Below are 21,878 nucleotides of genomic sequence, written 5' to 3' on the forward strand. Positions count from 1 at the left end.
CGACGGCGTAGATTGGGAGTTGTATGGAGATGGTGAGCAGTAAGTAGTCGAATGGGACTTCGACTCTGGCAGGGGGGTAATGAAACATTTGTCTTTCCGTTCTATTCCTTGTACTACTAGCGCCCATACTGGCGCCTGTCTTAGCGCTCACCCGCAGGTTGAACATTATGTAGCTTACATAATGGGGTCCGTGCGCACTTCGTACTCGGCATCGTACCACTACATTCCTTTCTTCACTAACACGACCACATAGACACGATGGTCCGTGCGTAGTCGGTACTTGTATAAGTAGTTGTACCATTAGTCAGTCGAACCCTAAGTTCGACCTGGTTATTCATTCAGGTCTCTGCTCCTCTTCGCTTGGGGTAGTGGTCATTCTCGACTTCCTCGCTCGATCTTCAGGACGACGTACTGTCCATAAGTCCTCGCTCGTTGTCTACGAGTCAGGCATCGGTATAGGAGTATAAGACCGTTGTATCAATGCGGGTGTACATATTGAAGGACCGTGCTACTTGCATTTGTTGACATCGTTGTACTATTCCAGGCCCAACAAAGACACAGTGCTTCTGCTATCTGAACCGATTCGAGGTCTCGATGGCAAGATGATTTACGAGATCCCCGTTGCTAAAGGCACAGAAGTCCTTGTCGGTATGTGGGCTTGCAACGTCAACAAGTCTCTTTGGGGCGAGGACTCCCTCGAATGGAAGCCCGAACGGTGGCTGTCCGACCTGCCGGATGCGTTGAAGCAGGCATCTGTCCCCGGTGTATACTCTAATATGTGAGCTCTCGACTACTCAGTCTGTGTAAGTGATGCTAACGTCTTGCACGCAGAATGACGTTCCTTGGCGGGAGGCGCGCCTGCATGTATGTGTCTTCGTGACTGCACGTTTGACTGTATTCTCACGTAGACTACGCTTTCAGCGGATTCAAGTTCTCGGAGATGGAGATGAGTATGTCTCTCAATGAGTCAATGAGAACGCAAATGCGTGCACTAATGAGGAGTGACCCATGCAGAGATCGTCTTGTCTGTGTTGCTCTCCACCTTCACCTTCCAGCCGACTACAGCGTCCATAGTGTGGAACATGGGGCCGGTGAATTACCCGACTGTAGGGAAGGACAACAACACGCCTCGTCTTCCTCTGAAGGTCGGGGTGTATCAAGCTCCCTGAGGCCTATAATCTTGTCGATCCATTCATGTAGCGGAGTGCCTATGGAATCAATATCATACCTGTTCCCTTCGACCCTCATGTAAGGGCTAAAATCCTCGACATAGAAAAAAAACCATTCCATTAGCATTCTCGGAAAGCATGACGAGTGAATTGTACAATGCAGCTGAGATTCGCCCCTAGTGCAGTATCATGCAAGGCAACAGCCTTTAATGCATACCATCTCGCAATGGGCAAGTCCTAAAAGTGCGCGTGCTGTGCTCCAAGCACATCACAGAGAAACAACAGGAGTCTCACTTCTGCCTCTTGTTGATTTTATCCAGAAAGCTCGTGAAAACCTCCCGCTTCAGGACCACCGACCCAGAATCCTCTGACGCCGGATGCTCGGGAATTGTCTCGATCAGGGCTATGATCCTCTTATACGCCGCCTTCTCGTACTGCTCGTACAACCCACGGAGACCGATGTCCTCATACAGCGCCTTTACGCGAACCTCGGCGGCAGGGTCGTTCCTACCGTAGTCCGCGTCCAGCAGCGCTCGTTGCGCGGGAGTCACGTGCGCGAGCGCAGTGTTGACGCACCATGAGCACTTGCCGTCGACGATGTCCGTGCCGGCCTTGCCGAGCTGCTCGGGCGTGCCCGCGAAGTCGAGGAAGTCATCCTGTACCTGAAAGTACTCCCCAAGCGGGAGGAGGATATCCCGCGCGATGTCATATGGGCCAGATGGCGCGCACGATGACGAGGGCAGGGCCAAGTGCGGGATGCCACACATATGCATGGAAATCGCGACGGGGAGGTAAAAGGAGTAATATGAGGTCTTTTTGGTGACGATGTTCCGGTGTCTATCAGACCCGGGGCGCGTTCGTCAGGCTGATAGCGCGTCGGGTGAAGCCGGGTACATACCTCTCAAGTGAGAATGCGTGCAGATCAACACGACCCTCTGGCGCTGTGATCAGGTCGAGCAGCTGGCCCATCTCTGTCTTGTGGGTAACCTGCACAACCATTATCCTTTTAGATAACCTGATGGGCGCAGCCTACGTCATCACAAGCGCACCTCGTGGAACAGCTCGAGCAGGTGCACGTAGTACGGCTCGGAGCGGAAGTGCACCCGGAGTAAGTGGAAGATGGCCGCTTCGAGCATCGTCGAGTCGTTCACAGCGATGTGGTTAACGCCGTCGAGGCGATAGTAGCATGGCTTCCCGCGGCGCGTCGCACACCGGTCCATCATGTCGTCCGAAACGAGGAACACGGCCTGCAGCTGTAACGCGGCGCGTACTGCTAAATTAGCGTGGTCACGCTGCCAATAGGAAGGGTAGCACGCATACCAGCTCGACACACCAGCCCAGAAGAGAGGCGCGGAAGAACTCGCTGTCGGACAGGCTCCGGCCCTTGAGTATCTCGATGGTATCGACGACCGCGAGTCCGCGGTTGAGCTTTCCGCCCGTGACGTTGTACGTGAGGTTCTGCCGCGCATCATAATGATCCTCATCATGAAGATCCTGTCCTGCCTGAAGATGATATCTGGGAACGCACCCTGCTGTACCATTGGATGGCGTCGTCAGGCAGGCCCTCTGATGCGCAGTGCTCCAGGACCTCCTCTCTGAGAACGAGGAAGACTGCCTCGAACCTGGCCCGCCTCAACGCTTGTGTTTCTGCCTGAGACATTTTCGCCTATCTGAGGGCTCGAGTAACAGCACAAGGGGAACAGACCGTTTCAGTCGCTATATAAGATGGCGGGAACACAAAGATGGTGTCACTGTCCCGCCGTTTGAATTGACCGCGGAGCGATATGGTCCGACGACCCGTCATTCCTTCATTTCCAACGAGATGAGAACTGGACATGGACGTCACAGACGTCAACCTTGAGTCATGCGTTTCACAATTCTGGACCAAAGTAAGCATACTTAGTCACTGGGGGAACGACGGCAGGTAGCGATTACGCTCGTATCAGATCGGCCTTCATGTGCGAAAGACAACCATTCCGCTGTACCGTTCAGCAGCATGAGTTCTTCGCTGAAAATGAAACATAATCAACAGTTCTCACTTTTTCATGGACGCACCATTAGCGGGTTTCCTGAGATGGCGGCCATCGATGTGTCCAGCTGGAATAAGCTCGAGACACCAACAGCTGTCAATCAATTTCTTATCATGTCAAACACAGGGCAAGAGAGACACGAGTTGAACGCCGGCAAGCAGAATGTAGCCTCTAGGTGACTCCTCTGGGAGTTCATTTGTAGATCGGGGCTCTGAGGGGTTTCACCCTAGTCCTTGGTATGGTAATCCTTGACGATTGATAATAAACAACTGTCTCTCGCCTCTCGCCTCCTGGAAGTCCTTACGAGCAAACGAACGAAGACAGACATCGAACAACTTAAGACCATTTGCGAAAAGAAATGTGGAGACGTACCTCGTATAAGCGCCTTAGGGCTGCATGGGCCAGACCAGCCAATCACAACGCCATGCGGTCACGAGCATTTAGAGTGTGTCACGAGGACCTCCCCCATATGATTGGCTGTCCCCGTAAATCCCGTTATAGATGGCGAGGTAACACAATGTCACAGTGTGACGGTGCCGGTCTGAAGGTCCGCTCGCGTAGGATGCGTGTGGCCCCACGGTGGTCGACAGGTCCCTTTCTGACTCCGCTCGAGTCCGTTGTGGCCATCGCGTCCTTGGACGTGGCATTGCCGTCAGAAGTTACTCGAAAAAAAGACTCTCCGACGAGTCGTCCGCTTACTCTGAGTCAGACCGGAGGTGAGAGCCTCAGGCAAAAGAATTTCATATGATTTCAAGGACAGTGAAATGCTTGGTCACGGTTATTGCGGCATCACAAATCCGATCATTTATGGGGGCGGGGGTGCAAGGGTATCGGGAGTTTTGCAGCTAAGGCTGGGGCTCGACCTGTATCATAGCGTTCAGCGACGTAATTTAGAGGTCAGCCTCCAGTTCCCTCCTAGCACCTCATCCTGCCTCTTGTTTTTACTGAATGCAACCTACCACTATTGAAATAAAATATCTGGCAGTGGCATGGTCTGGTGGATCCGCAAAGATCAATGCGCATTGGTGCGACCCAGTACTAAAGGTACAAGACGTCGCTAGTAAAACAACACGAAGAGGAAGGCGCCGTAGCTCGAGTGATTACAGATTACACAATGAAATTAAATGTGTGTAGGGTAGGAAGGTCATGACGCCAACATCAGAAGGGAGGGGGTTCGTGAAGGGGGAGGGGTAGTCATTCGATCGTGGTGGCATGAAAGGCGGGGAGGGTATGTACAGGAATGGAAGGGCAGGAATGGAAGGAAGATGCGGCGAGCGATGAAAGGCGACGGACAACATTTTCGGGAGCCCGTGCACGCTCACGCAGCCTGCTCGCCCGTCGGGCCCGTTGGAATCACGGGCGCAGCCGTGGTAGCAGGGTTCGCGCCCTTCTCCGTCACCGGCACAACCCCGGCCCCAGCCCCAGCCCCATTGACAAAGCGGCCACCGCCGAAGCCGAGCGTGGCGTAGTCGATGTCACGGACCTCCCAGAGGAAGAGCGCGAGGAAGATGGGGCCCGCGAAGATGTCGAGGATGCCGTACCAGATCATCTCGGACGTGACGCTGATCACGTTGCCGCCCTCCGCGCAGGCCCACGCGATGGGGTAGGTGATGAGGATGAACGAGAAGTAGCCCGCGCCGGCGTAGTAGCCGCGGCGCACGACACCGCCTGCTGAGAAGGTCGACGACGGCGCGTGCCAGAGCAGCGAGAACCTGCGAAGGGATATAAGGAGACGGAAGAGAGACAACGAGGAGGTGAAGCGTACCAGATGTAGATCAGCGCCACAGCACCCATGGTGTAGTAACCCCACTTGTAAGTGCTGTGAACGAGCGCGCCGACCAGACCGCAGATGACGACGACCCAGCTCATGAAGAGGGTGGTGATGATGTCGGAGAGCGGGAGACCGGACGCGAGCAGGATCTCGAGAAGCAGGAGCGGGAAGTTGATGAACCACTGGATGTAGCGGACGTACTGCGCGGCAGGTCGGTGTGAGCATGCGGCTGACAGACGCGGAATGGAAGAGACACTTACGTAAATCTGACGGGTGGGGTCCCCGCCATGGCCGCGGAATTCGACACGGATGGGAGTTGCACCGAGGTCAGACGCCATGGAGAAGTAAGCAATGCTGGATGTGGCAAGGACGATAACAGCAATCTGGTGGAAGAGACGAGCACCGCGGGGACGCTGCATAGGGGTTGTTAGAACACGGAGGGCAAGTATCTCGGAAAATATATGCGCTCACCGAGAACATCACACCAACTGCGACGAGGAAGGAAAGCGCGATGACGGAGAACGCAGCCCATAGCCAGTCTGAGCCATGGGTGCTAAGGTTCTCATTGGCGTTCGGGGGGTTGAGGTCAAGTGCGTCGTTTGCCATTGCTAATGCTTGGTCAATCGCAAATGAGAAGTACTTGGAAGGGTAGGAAGGGGGGGACGAAGGTCGTTAGGCGTCGGGGGTCGTGGCAGATGTCGGTAGACAACTAAAGACAGGAGCCATGCTCCGGGCCCGAGTTATATACTGGACCAGGGTGAAGTCAGCCAGCGGTCAGCCAATCGTTAGCCCGGAGGCTGACGAGAAGCTCCGGAGGTCGAACTGGCTGACTCACACGCTTGGCTGGGCGATATCGTCATGGGTGGGAACCCGCCTAGACAAGATGTCAGAAGTGTGGTTCAGCGCCCAGATTCGAATGCTCTCGAGACCCGCCGAAAGCACGAGTTCCGTGCTAGTCGACCGTTCTAGTCCGGCGCGTTGCGGTCCTTCTCATTGCGTCCGCGCTTCCCCGCGCCTTGAGCAGCATCTTCCCAGTCACGTTCCCGACCATCGTTCGCTGTATAATCTCAGCGAATGTAGGTTTGCGATTAAGACTGAATCGAACGTTGGCGGAAAGGCGGGCGCATGACGCACGTGGTACTGAGCTAGTGATCGCCCGACGAAGGAGCGATCGGACAGCCCGATGCCGATGGGCCCGATGCCGGCGGCTGGAGGCGGCTGGACGTTTCTGGACAAGTAGCCGCCGTCCGCCGCCGTCCCGAGTTGATTCCCGGCTTCCTCCCTGCTATTTCATGACGTCATGGGGCGCGTGCCCATTATCGAGGCTCCTCTGGAGCGCTCCTATTCCACCCTGGTCTCCGACTCCGTCGGTTGGATCAAGTATCAGGCTCGCGGGAAGAGCACACATCCGCCTAGACAAAAAGACGGACATCGAATTGCACGGGAACGGTCAATCAGACTGTCGTCGTCGTCAGCTGTGGAGACGGGTGAGAGGTGAGGCGAGCTAGCGCTCTTGTCATGCACAAAAGGCGTATAAATCACGTACTTGACAGGAATAACTAAGAAACTTACGGAGCGCCAGCATAGAGGTTTTGTAATGTACAGCTGACATAGCATCAGGTTGAAACGACTAGTACAGACTAAAGCTCATTATTATCGAGGCCGGGACTACGGAGCCTGAGCCGATCCAGGTACCCGGTACCTGCAAATTGTGGCAGGAGCACACTACTGCTAACCTGCTGTCGACCTCCAATGGCATCTGTTGAACCCAACGCATCTGTAAAGCCTTGTCGTGATCAACTCAATATCGGCGTCTCGGCGAGCCGCGAGACTCGAGTCGGGATTTGGCGGGTGCCAAATCAGGAAAGGATCCTACTGTGATAGGGAGATGCGTCATACAATTTAGTGCGACCGAGTCTGCGAAGATGGTCTGAACAAGCTCTCGACACATTACTTTCAATGTAATATGGGCTGGTCAATCATTAATTCTGGAAGTTTCATACTGTGGCGTCTCGCCACTTCGCTTCGGACATTCCCGCTGGCAGATCAAACCTTATATATAGGTGTGTGCGCAATCCCGTCTAGCACTATGCGAATCAAGCGTCTACTATACTATGCTGTCGTCCTACGCCGTTGCCGTTGTTTCTACCCGAATTTCGCCGCGGACAACAACATACAAGGAGAGATCTTTCGTTACCGGATTTGTTGTCAAGTGTTCGCAATTCAGCGCAGCTGACGAAGCTCTCAATACAGAGATGTGCGAAGTGGCCGCCATTGGGAACTTGATTCTACGGGATGCCACGCTACGGGTGTGTATATAGCAACACTGAAGTTAAACAGAGGTTCCTCCACCAGGAGACCCGCGGCGAAGCCTTCCAATGAGGTCTCGTGGGAATGCCATATGAATACGTGCCTTCGTGCGTCCACTCGAACCTTAGCTCCCGTGGCAGGCCCTGGCCAATGGTCCCACGAGGAGGAGAGGACAGGCTTCCGCGGGATCTCTCGTGTTATTCTGATGTTAGCGACGTGGAGTTATTGGCAGTAGACTGAAGCGCATGCGTAGCATCTAATTGCGCAGTGCCCTTCCCGCTGAACAAACCTATCGATATGTTGCCCTTGATATGAGACGGCACTGCAGCACGGCTCTGATACTGCGTTGTGCGCTAAGACGAGGTTTTTGATAACGGTGGGCTGTGCAGGCCTGTCAGTGTTGGCGGGAAGATCGTCAATACTGCTGCTGCTCCCGTCGACTAGTGTCGTACATGTCGCACCTCCGCGAGATGCCTGCACAGTACTCAGAATGCTGCGCACCAACGTGATATCCCTGCAGGATATCCACTCGCTGCACTTGTTATGACAATATGCATGGATCGCGCGGGAGAAAGCTGCGAGCTACGGCTTGTTCATCACGTCCACGTTCCACACAATGTACATTCAAAAGGCGTAGATCACGCTAACCTGACAGTGTGTCCCGATCAGATATCGTGCTCTTCGCCTTGTACCCGCCGTATTCTGTGTTGCAGCTCCGCTTTGACAGCATGAGATATGCGGGTGCCACCATGATATCCTCAGCGAATATATGCCTCTACCGTACGCGTTCCTCGCCGTTGTGTGACCGTATCTCATTCTAGTGCCTAGCGTTGGCAAATGTGCGCGATGTCGCCTCAGCACTCCCGACAGACGTTAACCTCGACTGCAGGACCGTAGGGCTGCAATGTGCGCTATAAAGCTGTCCGCGTTCTATCAGCACACCTCAGCTCTCAGCCTACCTTCTCTTTCAGAGCCCATACGACCTACGAGTACTGGCATTGGTTGGTGAGTACCCGCGCAGCCTAAAAACCTTTTTGCCCCATTGACTCGCGGTCGGTTATAGCCATACTTCATTACGATCTTTAGGCTACTTTGACGACACCAGCTCACGCCTACGATCAACACTTCGATTACCCTCTGATCTCCCTTCTATCGTCCAATTCTCACCATGCGCGCCTGTATCGCAGTCCCCGTCGCCCTCGCCATCTAGTCGGTCGCACCGGCCCTGGCCGCTCCCTTCCCCCCCTAGGCTCTTCAGACTTGCTGGGCTATTATATACATTGCTAACGTCAATCTGCACAGAGCTCTGGATGCGGAGCACACCGTACACTCACGTTCCGGGGTCCAGTGCGTTACCGGATCATCATATCACGGCGACCCCAGCAGCATGTCCTACCGCCTATAGAAGATCTCGAGCACTATGTTGGGCTGCTCGCCGCCGCACATCATACACAAGAGCGTCAGGCGTGAGGACCAGGAGCTCTTCGCACGTGCGATTGCGGACGAGCTGGTCGCTCACGAGCTGGGATTGGACCGCCTGCTTGCGGCGCGTGCTTCTGAGAACGATGGGCTCTATACACGTGGGATTGGCAGGAATAAGATACGCCTTCAAGGGCTCGGCGTCCGCGTGAGCCCAGGCTACACACACTACGCGCGCGCTGCCGCACAAGCGCACACCGCGAGAAGCGAGGTCTTCAGCTTCGAGCCAATTCCGAAGTATGCCGGCCCCGACGAGATGCACCGGTCATCTCACTCACACTTTCCGCGCGTGCCTGCGCGCCTCAATGGCGGATACGCCGGTGATCCCAGCAGCATGTCTTACCGTATATGGGAGCACACGAATATCATGGAAAATGGTGTGCAGCCCCTGAAGCCCGCCGTCCCGAAGCACGTTGGGCGCGAGCACCTCGAGCACTTGCGACTTGGGATCGAGGCCGCCAACCGGAAGAGAGCGCACCATCTAGCCCCTGTCATTGGCAAGGCCATGGAGGGGATCGAACAGATCGGATCCTCGCTGAAGCGTGAGGACCAGGAGCTCCTTACACGCGCAGTCGAGGTGTTGTCTGCGCGCGAACTAGACGAGGAGCTGTATGCGCGTGAGGGCTTCGCGTTGGACGAGCTGGAATGAGGGATAGTCATTGATAGTCTGTTGATGCATATGTAGGACAGTCGTCCGATAGAATGCAAGTGGGCTATGGCTGAGGCTCAACATATACGTGCCGTCATGACAATCTCCGTGTGAATCCCACTCTGGAATACAGGAATAGCATCGCGAGCACAGAATCCACATTACTGGCTTGGTCAACGGTGTCAAGGGATATTTTCTTCGACTAAGTGAGGCCTCGAATGTCTGCATCCAACACTGCACTTACTTGGCGGCTTGCGGTATGAGGCACCAGGAGTGTCATGAGGAAGATAGATTACATGTTGTGGCGCAGCAGAGGTAACGTAAGATAACAAGACGCCGCGAAAGGGTCCATGAGATGAGGATGAAGCGGAATAATAGATACATGCTTTGCTACATGATGGGCGGTGCCTAGTTGACGAACTATGATGGTATAGGAGTCGCTGGGGCGCTGGGTAACGATGTGTCCATGTATGGGAGTGGTGACGGTGCAGGTGACGGGAGCACGTCGTCCAGGAAACCTGGTAAGAAGCGCTCAATCTTCTCATGAGTCGTGGTCCATAATTGTTGCTGTGCGTCGTCGCGTCTGCTATCTGGAGACGAAGGTGGCACTAGTATCCCCGTGGCGCTCATGACGAGCAACACATTCTTGAGCGATTCCGGCACAGCTTCGCGCTACCAAGGGTCGTATGTGAGCAATGATATATTTACAAGGTGCATGTAGCTTACCAAGGGATCTCTGCGATCAACGTGCATCAACCGTTCTAGCAGGTCCAATACCCGCATCCACAATACACGAATATCCGATTGTTGGCCCTCCCGGGCCTCGAGATGCATAAATGCCTTGCATAACAAAGCAGACGCACGCAGTCGAGCTTCCGGAAGGCTGAGGGGATCGCGCATCAAGACTTGAGGTTTGAGAAGCTCGTCGAGTAATGGAAACAGCACTTTATCGAAGACTTCTTCTACTTGACTGTGATTCATAATGTCGAGCGGCAAGTGTGGTCCAAGAATGATGCGCTGCAGGTGCACCAGAGCTGCATGCCTGACTTCACGGGATACATTGATGCACTGACGGCCAAGAGAAGTAAGAATAGGCAGACAATACTGCCGCCACACTAGCAAAATGGTTATTATAGCATTGCATTTAGCGAGAACTCGCATACCTTGCTCCTGAGGAATACTTGTATTCTCCATGAACGGCGCCCAGAACCTCTTGAGATCAGCTAACATGTCGATGGCCTTACGACCCCGCTCGACAACAGGAGAGCTTCAGAACTGTTAGAACTGAACGTGACAGTGAGTTGTGCACACTCACTTAGAAGTATTCAAGGTCTGTATCCGCCGTCCTTGCTGTTGAGCTTCTACAGCAGCCGACGCAGCGGTCACGAAGTCATCCAAAACAGTGACCAAACCGGTGACGTTGTCTGGCGTGACACGCTGCTCCGGCGCATCGGACAGCAAAGCTGAGACAAGCTCAAACGATTGACGAGATGCCTCCGCATGTTGGATTGTGGCACGAATCAAAGCAAAGACGAGGTTCCACTCTGTCTGCGACTTGACAATGTCTTTGTGGTCTCTTACGATTCGAGTCAAACCCGCCACGATTTGCTCGGCAACGGCGCTCGCTATTTGCGGTGGAAGACCGGCCAACACATCGAAGGAGACAAAGACCTGATCGCGTAGAGATGGCTGGAGCATTTTTTCAGCTACACGAGATCTAAGGAATGAGATTCGCCCTCTCACCTTCTGTGCAAGTATATAGCAGAGCCGAAGAAGACCGACCACTGCTCTCTCGATCAAGAGTATACTGTACTGCATTGCTGTTGACAGAAGCGCCGAAAGGTGCTCGAAGATGACAGGCCTTTAGAGCCTGCGTCATGTCCTGACAGGCCGAAGAGGATAGACTGTTCACGCACCAAACCTCTTCAATGTATTGTGGTGTCTGGCTGGCGATGCTGACCATAGTCTCTAGGAGGAACACCGAGGCCGGATCATACGGGAGTGCATATGGTCCGTCCTGCGCTACAGCATCCCCTTGCGGCATCTCGTCTGCTTCTTGCGTGAGACGAGCCACCGTTCGTTCATGAGCTAGGGCTTCAAGTGCACGAACTGCGGCAACGAGAGCGTCTGAATCCAGCTGCCTAGAGCCCAAGTCAATAATATTTACAGGGCCATCCATGATGACGTACATGATCTGACTATACAGTCCGTCGAGACGGCAAGAGTTGATGCAATCAATGGTGGACAGCGTGTGCTCAACATCGCTATCCGTCGCCTCGGGAACCAGTGTTTCAGAGCTTGAGGAGTACGGGGTCATAAGGTATGATGACAGTGCCGACAGAAGACCATCGGATCGAGGAGCAGCACGAGCAGGTTGACTTCTGCGCAGCGGTATGATGGAAACACCGCCTAAGAAGTCCTCCATCTGCAACATCTGTATAGGCAGGAGAGAGTGCAAGAACAGAGTCTGGAACATCTCGAAGATCTGAAGACACATTGAGTACAGAACTCTCGAAGACGTGGGGCCTTGCTCACCTGTGTCCAGCCTTCTCGCAGCGCGTTACCGTTACCATTGACTATGTTGAACAGAACCACAGCAGCCAGCTGTCCCTTGAGATTCGTCCCGAATCTGACCGACAGCGACGACACGGTAATCGGCTGACCATCATTATCCACTACGGGATAGTTAGGAACCTGCGACGTGGACATTTCAGAGACTAGCCCAGTGGCTTGGGATAGCTGAACAACGACGTAGTCGAAGACATCCGGCATTCCGAAATGTCTGGCGAGTGTAGCGCATTGTCGGAACCCAGTGATCGCACGCTCAATGATATAGTCGTCGTCGAAGGTTATGAAGGCATAGGCTATTGCAGACACGACAGGCCTCCATACGGCCTTGAACATGTCAATGTCAAAGAGCGAAGTGTTGCATATCATCAGATCTCCTGTCAAACACCGTCATGTACTGTTTGCGTGATAATGGGCGAAGTCGCTGACCTGTTTGCCGTGACCGCGCCAAGAGATCTTTCCAGGCATACTCGAATCCTGCCTGACCTGTGTGTTCCTCGGGCATGATAATCTCGCGCTTGCGTATTGAGTCGTAGATGTTTCGCTGAATCTCAACCGTCAGTGCCTAAATTGCACAGAAGACACCCCCAAACAAACCAGGAACTCTGGCGAGAAATCGTCGCCTGCGTTAACACTTCTCAAGTTGCGCATATAGTCCTCAATCGTCATTCTTTTCTGTAAACAAGTGAATATGTGCAGAACGGCCACTGCATATCGGACGTACTCTAACTTGAGGATTATGTAAGTCGGTGTTGAGCATGATTATGGAGAACGCGAGAACATAAACCGCGTCCTGAGACTTGATTTCAGCTGTGCAAATGTGAGTCAGACAACCAGGAGGTGCAGGACAAAGTGAAAACTGACGTGGATTCGTGGCAAAATACGATTCCGCGAATGTCTCGGTAATGCGGTCAATCTGCTGCGATTCACCGGGCAGTCTGAAGGTCTCCAAAAGCTCCCGCAGGGCCTCGGCAACCGATTTCTACACACATGTCAGCAATATCGTGGAGACGTGAGGTTTCAATCTACTGACATTCCCGAAATCAAGGAGGCCCATAAATGCTTTGAGGACTTCGTTGTTTTCCTGCCTCGATAGGAAATCTCCTAGGAGGCGCTTGTCCATTCGAGCCGAGCTTTTGAGGAACTTTGCTAAACTGAGGGGCCGAGGCTCGTTTGGATCCGTGTAAATTAGCTTGTTCTCCTCGAGGAAGGCGATACCGGTCTTCGGCTTAGCATTGAAGCGTGCGGTGCCCGTGAGTAGCAATTTCTTCCGAGACTTTGTGTGCTGAAGTTCTTTGGGAGAGGTGAACGCCTGAAAGAAAGCTAAAGTCAATGCATTTATATGTACACCACGCACGACTCACTGTCGACCAAGGATCAGTTTGCTAGAATCGCAACGCCCATAAGTGATTGCACGACCATGACGGACTGGAGTGTACAGACACCTTGAGCGCGGAACGCCATGTGGTTCACAAATGAGAGCACCAGATCCAAGCACAAGCCTTGCGCATTCTGCTGCGGGCCTTCGTGCCCTCCGAGGGACTGCGACGGGTAGATTCCCTGCCCGAGGAATAATTAGAAGGGTTCACGGTAGATGACTCTGTGCACATACTTTGGTGGCGAACTCGATTACACGTTCGAACATGTTCTCGCAATTCATGTCACAATCGTAGTTGGTATACAGATCGACCATGAAGCTCGGGTGCCGAGAAATTTGAGCGAGCGTCTCGAGGAGGAGCTCCCGCGTGTCACCACGAGCAGGGGCGACCAAAAGTCGCGGCGTTGACGGGGCCTTCTCGGTCTCGGAATCCAAGCCCGGAGGAATGGGCGTCGATGGCCTCGGTGATGCGCCGGCCGACTTCGCACCGAGCCCGGAGGACGCCTTGGCAGGGGCGGGTGGCGCCAAGCGGTCAATAGTGAACGCAAGAAAGAGTTCTTGCTGTAACTTCAGCTTCGGACGCATCGTCTCAAACATGGTCGCGATGGTACGTAAGGTTGCCTGAAGCACAGCATGATGGTCTGAGCGCGCGAGTTGAAAAAGGAATTTGCACGCCTGGTCCACGATGAGCGCTGAAAGCGAGGGGAACTCGCAAATCCGTGTCCCAGACACCTCGAGCGCAACATTGAGGATGCGGAGAGCGGTGAGGCGGATAGAATCCGTGTGAAGTGGGTCATTTGGATCTAGCACGTTGATCACCACACGCAACAACTCAATGATTGACGCAAGCCCGTCTTGATATAGTTCAGTGACATCCAATTATGCGGAGCAATCATGATCGAAGAACGCTCACATTGCTCTCGCTGTACTTGCGCTTGAGGCTCAAGAGGCTCTTGCTGGGCTAGGGTCTCTGCAGATTGCGAACCGCTAACCCCACTCTCATCTGCAACTTCCGCAATAGAATTGTTGCTTATACTCATGCCGCCTTCTTGCTCTACCACATCATACCCATTGCTGGACAGCTTGGCCTCCTCTGTGACAGGGTCTAGAACATGCAGTCGCGAGCACACTGTTCGCACGAGTCGATGCATTACTGACTCAGCTGACCGCCGTAAGATCTCTTCGACCATTTCTCAGTACTCGCGTCCAGGATACGGTACAACGACGTACCGCTCAGGCGCATTTGGCAACACGTCGTCAGCACTGTCTCCAGCATCTCGCAGACTTCGACATCTCCCAGTGTATGGCCTATGGAACCGCATAGTGTCTCCTGGATGACGGCCATGATCTTGAGAAGAACAACCTCATCGCCAGAAGAGTCGCTGGTCTCAAATTTACAGCGCGAGATAGAGTTGCTAAGTTCTGAAAGCGCAGCAGGGAGGTTGTTGGAAGATACGTGGATCAAATTGCAAACGAAGAAATTATGAATAGAGGTAAGAGCGGCTGAGGTGATGGGTCCGGTGGACAGAGGGGACCGAATGATGGCGAGAAACGGTCCGAGAAGCGTGGTCAAGGGTAGTGTGCGTACATCTAATGCCCCACATCTCAGAATATGCAATTTTGCACCCAACTTATATGCGCACCTTCTGCGTCCTTCACAATCCGTTTCAGCTCTTGGAAGCCACCCATCAGCTCCTGCTCCGTGCTCCCACGACGCGTAGCATTTCCCTCAGGGACGTTTCTCACCCTCCTGAGCCCCAGGCTGTTTGCAAGTGCAGATTCTCGTGATTTGAAGGAGTGCGTAGACAGTGCCCATCTTGAGTTCTTGCGCATTACAGAAGTAACAGCAAGGATCTCTGAGAGCAGAATGTGCCGCATAGACACGCACCCCACAGGTGTTGGTGGTATCGCGGTGTCCATGATGCAGAGTTGTATAATTCAAATGTCGATTCAGCAAAGACAAGCCGAGTTCGACCTGGAGTACATCAGCAAACACGTAGCCCACATTCTCAAGACACGATCGCGCATGGAATACGATCATGTGATCTCGTACCGTTTGTTTGGCTCAGAAGCCTTTGACAAACAATTGTCCGAATTAGGACAACTCGTTTTTCCTCATTCCACCATCATGCCCTCGCCCAAAAAATGGCGTTATTTTGTGCTGCGTGCCGGAGACTACAAATTGCACTGCAGCCCTGCAGGTCTCAGCTGAGACATACAGGAAAAGCAAGCCTCAGGATGTTTTGCGCGGGTTGCATCTAGTCAGATCTTCGTCTGGCATACTACAGTGGTTTCCTAACGTGAAGCAATCTCGAGCAGCTGGGTGGTCCGTATGACGTCTCACTAAGATTTGCAGCGTGCGTCTTGGTATCAATGTCTTACAGCTCCACGCGCCGACTATGCCTGTGTATGGCACGGTTTACCTTGTCCAATATCATGAAAGGTTGCCTTGATACCCATCCTGACGCAAGCCAGCACCCGCGATACGAACCAGATCATTGACAGGCCTCATGCGCACACCGAATGGGCAGTCCTACTTCTCGTTGAGCTCACTTCTCGAGGATTTGGTGCAACATGGAGGTTTTAGACTGTTCACCTCCTCAAAGATATTATTGTCCATGGCGTTAGCCGTTTCCACCTTCAATCACCGGCGCGGCAAATGTCTAGGTCCGGACCACAATCGCCTTGGCGTCCTCGGTCAGCATGGGGCGCGTGTGGGGCGCGTGGACCTCTCCGTCCATTCGCCTCCCGATTCCCCCCGTTAGTATAGGTTCCGCATACTATCCACCCTCACCACATGCTTCACGACTCTACTGATCGTTGCTGTACATGCCGGCCAAGGGTTCCCTGCATCTCGTGAGGATACGCATGCTGACCCGATAGTACAGCGTAGCCAAACCCTCTGGAAGCAATCTCACCGCATGCAAACGCAGTGGACAAGGCTTTGAAGCGAGCTCAACGACTCGTTTCCAAGAGGCGTTTGTGCCATCGACAGGTCGGAAAGTAGTCCGGCGGTTCGGGAATGTGTGATGCCATCAGCCAAGACCTAAGATATCCCCACACGCTACGAGTGTTCGAGGTGCGTGGCCGTCCAATTTGGTATATGGTGGTTGATTGAGCCTCAATTTAGAATGTGGCATTGCCTATGCACTCGCGCTGTGCGCTGCACTACCACCGAGAAGCCACATGCTCGAGGCAGAGATATACTCGAAAAGGGTGCGTGTAGACCCCTCACGATCGGGCTGAACTGCCGCCGGCAGCCGGTTGTCCTCTCGGTGTCGTTGTGTTCCCCATGGGTGGACACGAACGAGCATGCGGTGAGACAGATAGTGGACAAGGAGAAACATATATAAGCCTGCCTCTTCGTCCCGCAGACTCATCAGGTCATCTCCTGGATCAATCGTCCGTCCCTCTTAGCTTCTGATCGCCGCTCCGCATCCGCAATGTCCTGCAAGGCCTCGCTCCTCATCGTCGCCCTCGCCCTCGTTGCGAGTGCCAGCCCGATCACACAAGAGACTGGTATTCGTATTCCGCTCGCCAAACGGAACTCGCTCACCAAGGCTGACGGCACCTTCGATCGCGATGCCGCCATTAGGCAACGCGTTCGTGTCGCGAAGTACCTGTCCCCCAAGTTGTCTCTATCAATCTAGTACTCATGCTGAGAACAGCAAGCATCGCCAGAACTTGATCAACCTTAACCGCAATGTCGGCCTTGAGCACTTCAATGAAGGGGCATACATCCCGCCGCTCGCGACAGTTCCCGCGTCGGTGCAGGCGCGGCAGTCCGAGTCGCTGAAGGACCAGGAAGAGAACACGGAGTGGACTGGCACGGTCTCCATCGGCACGCCCGCGCAGAAATTCACGATTGATTTCGACACGGGTTCGTCTGACCTCTGGGTGCCCTCCTCGTCGTGCAGCGGCTGCAAGGCATCCTCATCGTACAAGGCGTCGAGCTCTTCTTCGAGCAAGAAGAAGAGCGGCACGTTCCAGATCGAATACGGCGACGGCTCCGAAGCGTCGGGTCCCATCTACGCCGACACAGGTATGTGCGTGTGCAAGCATAGCAGGGCGGTGCTGATACCTGAAGGAGAACAGTCAGCGTTGCCGCCGTCAAGGTGACCGGCCAAACGCTTTCCGCGGTCACCAGTGAGTCTGGCGACCTCGTCGGAGACGCCGCGGATGGTCTCCTCGGCATGGGCTTCCCCGCGATCTCTTCACTCAACGCTGTGCGCATTGTCGTTTCCCCGCCTCTCCGCTCATCTGACCTTGCTTCGCAGGACCCTTTCTTCCAGACTGCTGTCGAGCAGGGCGCAGTCTCTGAGGGTGTCTTCGCGTTCAAGCTCGCCAGCAGCGGCTCGGAACTCTACCTTGGCGGCACGGATTCGTCGCTCTACTCCGGCTCGATCGAATACCACGCTCTCTCCTCATCCGTGGGCTACTGGCAGATCGGTGGTGCGAGTGCAATAGTCAATGGCGAGACTGCCGCCTCGGGCTTCCAGACTATCATCGATAGGTGAGCTGACAGACCCGCCGATTTGTCTCCCCGCACGACGTTATGCTGACGACGCTTCTCAGCGGCACCACTCTCATGTACGGCCCTCCGAGCGCAGTGAAGAAGCTTTACGGGAATATCCAGGGTTCGAAAGTGTACGATTCCGACGAGGGCTTGTACTCCTTCCCCTGTGATAACGCGCCCTCAATCGCATTCTCCTGGGGAGGCAAGATTTGGTCTATCAGCGCTGATGAGTACGTATCACCCGCCATCTGCGCTGCGTGAATGCACACGCTGACGGATGGATCTCAGCTTCAACATTGGATCGGCCGGCAGTGGGCAGTGCGTTGGTGCTCTTGGCGGCCAGGACCTCGGCTTAGGCACCAACGTCTGGCTTCTTGGCGACACGTACGTTCCGAATATGATCCCTTAATGATGGGGTTGCTAATGAAATGGTCACGTCGGCAGGCTCATGATGAACACTTACACCGCCTTCTCAACTAACCGCAACGCTGTCGGCTTTGCAGAATTATCATGAATCAAATGTACGATTACCACAAAACAGTACAGCGAGAGTCACATCATGAAACATCTGAGAAGTTTTAGTAGGAGAATACACATATAGGCAGGGTCTGAAGTGAAGCTTGCAGTTGGCCCTCAAGCGGATATACAGCTAGAATTCAACAATTAAGAAAGCCTGCAGTTCTGAACCCAAACCATCATATGAGAATTTTACAGTGTCACGCATTCATGCCTTACTCTCCGTGTGGATCGAGGAATTGTGCAGTTCAACGCAAAATCAGGTTTTTAGACACAAAACACAATGGAAGCTAGTTTACCTCCCGCGAAGTCCCAATGAGTAGCACGGTTTCTAGATGTATGCGAGAGGAAGATACATTCAGTGAGACTAATAATACCGGATTTCGCTTCACAGAGATATAGTAAGGGTCAATGGGTGAACTATCTTCCTCCGAAACGTCGTCGTCGTCTCTTCCAAAGTCTTGTGATGCCGCTTCTCTGCGATTCAGTGTGAGTGTATGTCACAGTGATACCGACGCACTGGTTCAACACTCGTGGATTTAGCCGGTGTAGGTAGAGAGTATGCCGAAGTCACTAGAGCGACGAGATGGAGACTGGATCGGACATGGGAGTGAAGGCATCCGCAACGCTGTCCACGATGTGATGGCGGACATTCAAGCTGTTAGGGTAGTAATAGGATGATTAACCAAAATTACGCCAAAGCAGGTCATTGTTAATATACTCACACCGCTAATAATGTGTTGGTGTATACTATGACACTCTCTCGTCAAAATTGAATGTCAAATTGGAGACTGATAGCTCACGTAAGGGGGCCATCACATGGATCGTGTCCGCTATCAGGGGCATTGAGTTGTTCTGAACAAAAAGTAGTCAAATACAATGCGTCATATTTATAGCATATACAAACCTTGCCTAGGTTGATAAAGGACAACAATTGCACAATGCTTTCAAGGCCTTGTCAGATATCAGTCAATTAGATATGCCGCCAAATGTACAAACACAAGGAGGGTCCCGCGTTGCATAGTATAGGTGCTCAATTTCGCAAGCATGCGCTCCGTTCTAGACAAAACACAGTTATTTCTGTTGGTGATGAAATCAAAGTTGAGGTTACCGCCTGAGACCAGTCCTTTGCTGGTAAAGTATGATCAAGAGGGAGACATTGATGTATAGGTCCGTTGCGAACGTTGACACAACTTCTACAATTCCCGCGACCTATAGTATTCGCTATATTTCAGCTGCTGCGTTTCTTTGTATTATGTGTCCATTATACCTGCTCGTAAGCCTCAATATTTGAGAAGGTTTTATGTGAAGTTCTGTCGGGACACAAATATAAGCACAGATCAGCACAAGCCGAACTACTCACTCGAAATACAAGACAGCTAGATTCCAACAACAAGATTTCAGATGGCGTTCAATATCTTCAGAGAAATTGTTACCTGCATTGCCCCCTAAGTTTTTAGTGATCATTGGCTGAGATCAGGTGTTTACATGCAACGTGTCCAGGACATCCTACCTGCTGATGTTATAGACAAGGGAGCCTAAATGCCAGTCAGTCTAGATATCAGAAAGTCGACGTATTGTGCTTACAGCGATCAACGACAGAGGGATCCGCCACCGAGTGGACTTCAGGACTAGTACACAGTGAATTACAGGGAAAAGGACAGCTTCCCAATATCCACTCACGTCTCCAAATGTTGCTAATGAAGAAACTGACAAAACGAAGTCATGAGCAATGAGAAGGGCCTGTTGAGGAAATTAAGTATACCTTTGCACCAAGAGTAGTTCCAAAATCTTAGGATAACAGACAGAAACAAGTTAGAGGGCGGTTAAAATATGTACAGGTTGAGTGCTTACAGAAGTAACAGAACTGATTTCTACCGCCTGAGTTCGCAAAGACAGTGAGACATTTTGAACAACGAAATATCACTTCTACGTACTGCAATGCTCCTGCATGATTCCGTATCTTTGAAATTCAACGAAAACTGAGGTAAGGCGAGATTCTAACCTGGGTAAAACGAGAACCACAACGGGATTTGCATGACCGATGATCAACCATACCCAAGTCATCTGTTACAGTACAGTCAAGTGAGTGGTTTCTAGCGAACATGATGCCACTATACCTGGATATAAGCAGCTGTTCTGATAGTATCGAGCAGAAACAGAGTGGCTACCTGAGAGCGGCCCTATGCAATTTCAGACATGGGCTGGTTAGATAGGGAGTCTTTTTTACGAGCACTTCCAAGATCTTTAAATAGATTCTATCCTTACTGTATGTTTTCATGTAGTACATGGTTTGCGCCAGAGAGCATCCATAAAGCCTGTTTCACATTTTCATTGATGATGTGCAGACGAAGGATGACTTGGCTGCTAAAACGCACCATGTTGCTAGCATCGTGCCAACGAAGAAACAGCCATCAGAGTTTAGGACACCTTTAGCCATAGTTGTAGTTCAAAAAAGAGCAACTTGTGTGGCGGCGCCTTGAAGTGTGTTAGTTGCGGGACCCTTGTACTTCAAGTTGTCTTGTGAAGTCCTTGTCTGCAATGTGGAGATGCCATTGTATGAATCATCTCGCAGCATACATGTAGTGACCCCTATCAGTTGCGGGTGATGCTTAAAAAAGCTTACACCCTTACGTGGTTCTTGCAGCTAGGCTCTTGTGAATATGGAAGAGGCGTGGTAGAATCATTGGCGGCTGTGATTCGCATACATTAACTGCAAGTCTCTAGCTAGGCGTCATGCGCTGGCATCTCGTCAGCAATGCACGTCTAGGACAAGCATTGATGATAAATATAGCATCTGAAATCCTGTACAGTGCATGCAATCATATCTGCATAATAAATGCACCTTTTCAATGGTAATCGGATGGAATGCAGGGGTGGTATCCGAGTTCACTGAACGTAAGATGAGAGGCCCCACAAGAAGAAGATCAAGCCCGAGGCGGAGCGGTGCCAGTGTCAAGGGTGGAAGATTTCTGTTGTTGCGCCGGTCCACGATGTGATCGTGTTGCGGTAGGAGTATGGCGGCAGGCCATCAGCAAAACCAGGTTCGGCGTGTAATACAATATATTAGTTATGAGTATTCATCATGATTGTCCATGCTTGTTATTTGCTGATATGTAATTACACGCCTGTCTAATTATGGGACATGATTATGAAGTAGTCAACATTCAGGCGATGCGTGTGCAACTTAGAGCCAGAATGGTATGCGTCTGATAATGGATTGCAGACACGTCGTCATAATTTTACTTGATTATATGAATGCCCAGATATTGTGATAGTCTGCTAAGGCTTGGTATGTATCTTAAATAAAGCGATATAAATATTCTAATTCCAATCACATTGCGTATCGTATGGATTCCGACACTGCATGCTGACAAATGCAACAACGGATGCGATGTAAGGGTGCGCTTGACCGATCGTATAGACAATTAGGCTTCAAAAATCATTACATTTGCATATCTAGTACATTGTTTTGTCCTCTGTGTCCTGACT

The 21,878-nt window shown here is 52.4% G+C and overlaps 7 protein-coding genes across 7 annotated transcripts; 3 read left to right on the forward strand and 4 right to left on the reverse strand.

Moving 5' to 3' along the window:
• Positions 1 to 602: 602 nt before the first annotated feature.
• POSPLADRAFT_1053385 (hypothetical protein) lies at positions 603 to 1,169 on the forward strand (the record flags this gene model as incomplete). Its single annotated transcript, XM_024480402.1, has 4 exons — positions 603 to 778; positions 832 to 864; positions 922 to 950; positions 1,015 to 1,169. The coding sequence occupies 4 exons, from the start codon at positions 603 to 605 to the stop codon at positions 1,167 to 1,169; spliced, it is 393 nt and encodes a 130-aa protein (XP_024341378.1).
• A 290-nt stretch (positions 1,170 to 1,459) lies between these two features.
• On the reverse strand, positions 1,460 to 2,829 carry POSPLADRAFT_1044104 (hypothetical protein; the record flags this gene model as incomplete). The annotated part of the gene is made up of 5 exons (XM_024478461.1): positions 1,460 to 2,006; positions 2,068 to 2,156; positions 2,219 to 2,422; positions 2,490 to 2,627; positions 2,698 to 2,829. 5 exons carry the CDS (start codon positions 2,827 to 2,829, stop codon positions 1,460 to 1,462), a joined length of 1,110 nt encoding a protein of 369 aa, XP_024341379.1.
• A 1,688-nt stretch (positions 2,830 to 4,517) lies between these two features.
• On the reverse strand, positions 4,518 to 5,576 carry POSPLADRAFT_1053387 (hypothetical protein; the record flags this gene model as incomplete). The annotated part of the gene is made up of 4 exons (XM_024480403.1): positions 4,518 to 4,911; positions 4,965 to 5,170; positions 5,231 to 5,383; positions 5,442 to 5,576. The coding sequence occupies 4 exons, from the start codon at positions 5,574 to 5,576 to the stop codon at positions 4,518 to 4,520; spliced, it is 888 nt and encodes a 295-aa protein (XP_024341380.1).
• A 3,124-nt stretch (positions 5,577 to 8,700) lies between these two features.
• Positions 8,701 to 9,408, forward strand: POSPLADRAFT_1044106 (hypothetical protein; the record flags this gene model as incomplete). The annotated part of the gene is made up of 1 exon (XM_024478462.1): positions 8,701 to 9,408. The coding sequence occupies one exon, from the start codon at positions 8,701 to 8,703 to the stop codon at positions 9,406 to 9,408; it is 708 nt and encodes a 235-aa protein (XP_024341381.1).
• A 420-nt stretch (positions 9,409 to 9,828) lies between these two features.
• Positions 9,829 to 15,274, reverse strand: POSPLADRAFT_1044107 (hypothetical protein; the record flags this gene model as incomplete). The annotated part of the gene is made up of 19 exons (XM_024478463.1): positions 9,829 to 10,080; positions 10,135 to 10,523; positions 10,572 to 10,675; positions 10,724 to 11,097; positions 11,152 to 11,269; positions 11,325 to 11,549; positions 11,598 to 11,893; positions 11,944 to 12,353; positions 12,406 to 12,520; positions 12,574 to 12,651; positions 12,701 to 12,786; positions 12,841 to 12,958; positions 13,010 to 13,288; positions 13,341 to 13,361; positions 13,420 to 13,536; positions 13,589 to 14,208; positions 14,268 to 14,459; positions 14,585 to 14,944; positions 14,998 to 15,274. 19 exons carry the CDS (start codon positions 15,272 to 15,274, stop codon positions 9,829 to 9,831), a joined length of 4,431 nt encoding a protein of 1,476 aa, XP_024341382.1.
• Positions 15,275 to 16,797: 1,523 nt separating this feature from the next.
• On the forward strand, positions 16,798 to 18,384 carry POSPLADRAFT_1031666 (hypothetical protein; the record flags this gene model as incomplete). Its single annotated transcript, XM_024476805.1, has 7 exons — positions 16,798 to 16,970; positions 17,005 to 17,396; positions 17,450 to 17,580; positions 17,632 to 17,867; positions 17,930 to 18,100; positions 18,159 to 18,254; positions 18,315 to 18,384. The coding sequence occupies 7 exons, from the start codon at positions 16,798 to 16,800 to the stop codon at positions 18,382 to 18,384; spliced, it is 1,269 nt and encodes a 422-aa protein (XP_024341383.1).
• Positions 18,385 to 18,959: 575 nt separating this feature from the next.
• POSPLADRAFT_1136147 (hypothetical protein) lies at positions 18,960 to 20,826 on the reverse strand (the record flags this gene model as incomplete). Its single annotated transcript, XM_024484647.1, has 10 exons — positions 18,960 to 19,044; positions 19,112 to 19,115; positions 19,190 to 19,241; positions 19,294 to 19,340; positions 19,459 to 19,517; positions 19,900 to 19,924; positions 20,070 to 20,095; positions 20,392 to 20,453; positions 20,623 to 20,704; positions 20,765 to 20,826. 10 exons carry the CDS (start codon positions 20,824 to 20,826, stop codon positions 18,960 to 18,962), a joined length of 504 nt encoding a protein of 167 aa, XP_024341384.1.
• Positions 20,827 to 21,878: the final 1,052 nt, after the last annotated feature.

This window comes from Postia placenta (genome assembly GCF_002117355.1).
Source record: "Postia placenta MAD-698-R-SB12 unplaced genomic scaffold POSPLAscaffold_3, whole genome shotgun sequence".
Classification (NCBI taxonomy): domain Eukaryota; kingdom Fungi; phylum Basidiomycota; class Agaricomycetes; order Polyporales; family Adustoporiaceae; genus Rhodonia; species Rhodonia placenta.